General features: G+C 36.9%; 1 protein-coding gene across 2 annotated transcripts; it reads left to right on the top strand.

Moving 5' to 3' along the window:
• Positions 1-1455: 1455 nt before the first annotated feature.
• On the top strand, positions 1456-3086 carry cd2 (CD2 molecule). 2 transcript variants are annotated; one of them, XM_004069513.3, is made up of 2 exons: positions 1456-2564; positions 2653-3086. In XM_004069513.3, the coding sequence occupies exon 1, from the start codon at positions 1525-1527 to the stop codon at positions 2524-2526; it is 1002 nt and encodes a 333-aa protein (XP_004069561.1). In that variant the 5' UTR covers positions 1456-1524; the 3' UTR covers positions 2527-2564; positions 2653-3086. The 2 variants fall into 2 exon arrangements, with proteins under 2 accessions (XP_004069561.1, XP_011474215.1); XM_011475913.2 differs by having other exon boundaries at positions 1456-2570.
• Positions 3087-3830: the final 744 nt, after the last annotated feature.

Genomic DNA, 3830 nt, shown 5'->3' with positions numbered 1-3830 from the left:
ATCATCACTAATTGTGTAAAAAATGATGGTTGGGGGGCCCAAAATGAATTCATCTGTGTGGAGCTTCTGCCAAGACAGTTAAAATTTAGATTGGTTTCAATGTGAGCGAGCATTCCTGGATGTTCAGCTAGCAACAACTCTGGCTTACTGGAATTGGAGCACATGATTTCAGAAAAAGTACTCCGAAGATAATGAATGGACTTTTTTTTTTTTAAGCAAATAGTTTATTTAGTAACATGAAAAATATGGTGGCTCCTTTTCAGAGCCACAAAAGAAAGAAATGAGCTAAAGCTTTTGCTTCTCGTAAAGAAGTAAAGCAAAGCAAAGTAATAATATGCTTCTTATCTTATTTAATAATATCAGTAAAATCATGTTTGTTCTGTTGTTCTCAGTTAAAATCCAAAATTTTCTACAGAAAATAACCAATAATCAGCTAAAAATCTAATATCTCCTAATACTTCCTACCTTATGAACTACATTCTTGGGAAATTCTTGGGAATACTTCCTACGTTATGAACTACATTCTTGGGAAATTCTTGGAAATCAATCAATCCTAAATAATGGGAGAGTTATACTGTGTGAGGACTACACCATAAATGATGAATGATAGGAGCTCTTATTATAGCTACATTTTTATTAAATTCACTCATAATTTTTTTTTAAATCCTTTCTTTTGAGTCCAACTCTGATCACTTTTTAAACAATTTCTAAATGTGTTCTTAGTCTTCTTTTAATTTTAATTTTAGACATTTTTAGTCAAAATTAAAAAAACCTGTGTCTGGACACAATTTCTGCAGAGCGGCACAAGTTCGTCACAAATTCACTTTTGAGTTGTGGGTGGGAATTCATCCCTTTGTTTACACCCCTTCCACTAGCTTACAGCCCCTCAACCCCAATCTAACATTAACGCTGCAATGATGAAGCTCTGCAGCCGTACAGTTGTCAGTCAGATGCCAGCTCAGACGAAGAATACGAAGGATTTAATCATTTACAAGTGGCTGCATCAAAATAGAGCAGAGTATGGAGCTTATGACCCACCCAGCATGTTAACAGATACACAGTTTTTCTGATTCACAAAGATTTGAATGAAGAAATACTCAAAAAAGCAATTTAAAGCATAATTGTCTTTCAAATGTCCTCCATCATGCAAGAAACAAAACATGTTAAAAACACTATTTTCATTGGAGTGGGTCTTTAAATTAGACTGCATTGATGTTATGCAATTCTTAAGGACTAACTACAATAAAAAAAAGCTTTATGGCCTAAGAAGTTTGAGATTCGTCATGAAATGCAGACTTTTACATCAGCTGAAATCATCATTTGCCACATGCCTGCGATACATTTTGGAGAACTGAAATTAAAGACTTTGGTAACAGTTTCCTTCTTGGAAATGTTCACTTCCTTGTTTACGTCACGTTTTAGGTTTTAGAGGGGCGTTTAGGTTTAAGGTGGACTGCACTTTAGCTGGAGCTGGGGAGAAGACAGTTTCATCTGGATTTCGAAAGACACATATTTCGGCTCATCATGGCAAATCTTGTTGCTGCCATCATTCTTTTGGAATTCCTTGGCTTATTGGATGCAAACAAGGATACATGTGATGTCTATGGAGCAGTCGGACAAAATTTGATGTTACCATTTGCTCATAAGGATCTGAAAAATAACTTGAAATGGACTCACAACAACACAGTCATCTTCCAAAGAATGAAAGGAAAGGTGCTTCATGGAAAACCGGAGGACATCTCTTCCACTGGATCTCTTTTACTGAAGAATCTTCAATTCGCAAGTGCAGGGAATTACAAAGCAAGTGTTTGGCATTCTAATGGCACTTTAGAAAAAGAATGGGACAGGCACCTCTGTGTGATGGACAAAGTGCCAAAACCTCAACTGACTTACATCTGTGACTTTAAGTCCAATGCTGTTAAACTTCACTGCAGTGTGTCCAAACCACATTATTTGAATTACTCATGGATGATTGATGAGAGGATTTTAACGAATGAAAAGACTCAAAGTCTGAGCATTTCTTTGATGGAGGTGAAAGAAGAGAGAAGGTTTTCTTGCAGCGTAGAAAACAACATCAGCAAAGAAAGCAGCGACGGTGTTCGGCTGACGTGTAAAACATCATCTGCTCCTTTGCTTTGTTTTCCAAAATTGGTTGTCATGGCTGTGCTTGCAGGAGGAGCAGGTTTGATTCTTCTTTTACTCATTGTTATCATAGCATTATGCTGCTGCTGCAAACACAAAAAAAGACGCGCAACAGTTGAGGAAGAAGACAAACCAGAGATTATTTCTATGAGCAACAGAGAGCCTAACTCCCCCAGCTATGACTATGAGCAAATGCACGCCATTGACAGCTTTTTACTTTCAACCTCCCAGGACTCAGGGGGAACAGAGTATGCGAGTGTGTCAAAACTGAAAGCTCAGACTGAAAATCTGCCTAAGCAACTATCTACACCTGCTGAGGTCCAACTGAAGGCCTCCCCAGTGCCAAAGCCAAGGACAAAGATGGCCACAAAAGCAAACATCTGAATGTTCCCACCTCTACACAGACTTCTGGGAACCAAAAGGTATATGTAAGTTCCTCATGAACAAGCTTTTGAGAAAAGGTCATGGATTTCCCGCAACACAAATAAACACATGCTCCCTCTTTTTCAGGAGATGAGAAAATCATGGAGCAGTTTTGCTCAGACTGACAAAGCGGAATGTGGAACCCTTAGCCATAACAAAAACCAAGGACAGTTTGTTCTGTGTGGTTTGAAAACAGGAAGCATTTAAGTAATGTGATTTACAGTGTTTAACAGTTTGTTATTTTGTCTCGTAAAAGCTCAAACTTTTTCCTCCAAGCTGTGCAAAGACTTGACCTTTTTGTGTTTTTAATGACTGCTTTAAACAATTGCTTCTCAGCTTGACCACATCTTGGTGTATAAATTAAATAAGAAAACCAAATTACATTATTGGGAATTGTTACCAAATTTTGTTGCACTGTTTCACAACTGGACCAGGATGGAATTCAATCCACTTGTGTTGTATTTGTAATGTCCCTAACTGTTAAATAAAATTCAAGCTGTTTGTTTGATCTTCATGGGAAACAAAAAGTTTTTTTTCATTTCTTGCTTTCCATTCTTCCTTTCAGCTCGTTCTATAAAGAGAAGGTTATTTTTGTAATATATATATATGTATATATTTATACCATGGTCCGGGTGAATACTTGATTCTAAATGGCTGCTGGGTCTGCATTAAAAAGTGATATACCACAGGATAACCGCACGGTGAAAAAAGAAGTTCCGGTCACCTAGCTTAAATGTTTTGTATCACTGCGCCGGCTTCTTTAAAACAACCCTTTGCTTCATCATTTGGCCAAAAAAATTTGAAGAAGACTTTTTATGAATTCACTGTGTTCTTATGATGAAAACTTGGATCGTTTATAAAAACAAATCAGAATACTTTTTTTCCCACAAAAATTGTTTAAACGCAACGCGTTCTGGTCTTTATTCGCCAATCTTGTTAGAATCGATCAGACATCGATGCTCACTGTTTTTCGCAGAGACTTCTGGGAAGTTTTGAGGGCACTCGATTATGGAATTGCAGATTTTGGACAGCTCTGCAAAATAACAAACACACTATAGTGCACTATGTACTGTATAGGAATTTGGACACAACCTACAATTCCAAAATCAAGTTGATCTAGAAATTACCTAGAAGTCTTGTTTACATTCAACAACAGTGTGCTTCGATGCTCACTAGATTGACAATTCTAGACCATAATGCATTGTTGCTTGAACAATTTTTCATGTGAAAAAGTTTATTTCAATTGATGTATAAAAAAAACATTG

Source organism: Oryzias latipes, chromosome 6 (genome assembly GCF_002234675.1).
Source record: "Oryzias latipes chromosome 6, ASM223467v1".
Lineage (NCBI taxonomy): Eukaryota > Metazoa > Chordata > Actinopteri > Beloniformes > Adrianichthyidae > Oryzias > Oryzias latipes.
Note: the sequence above shows the minus strand (reverse complement) of the source record. Positions and strands in the feature narration are given on the sequence as shown.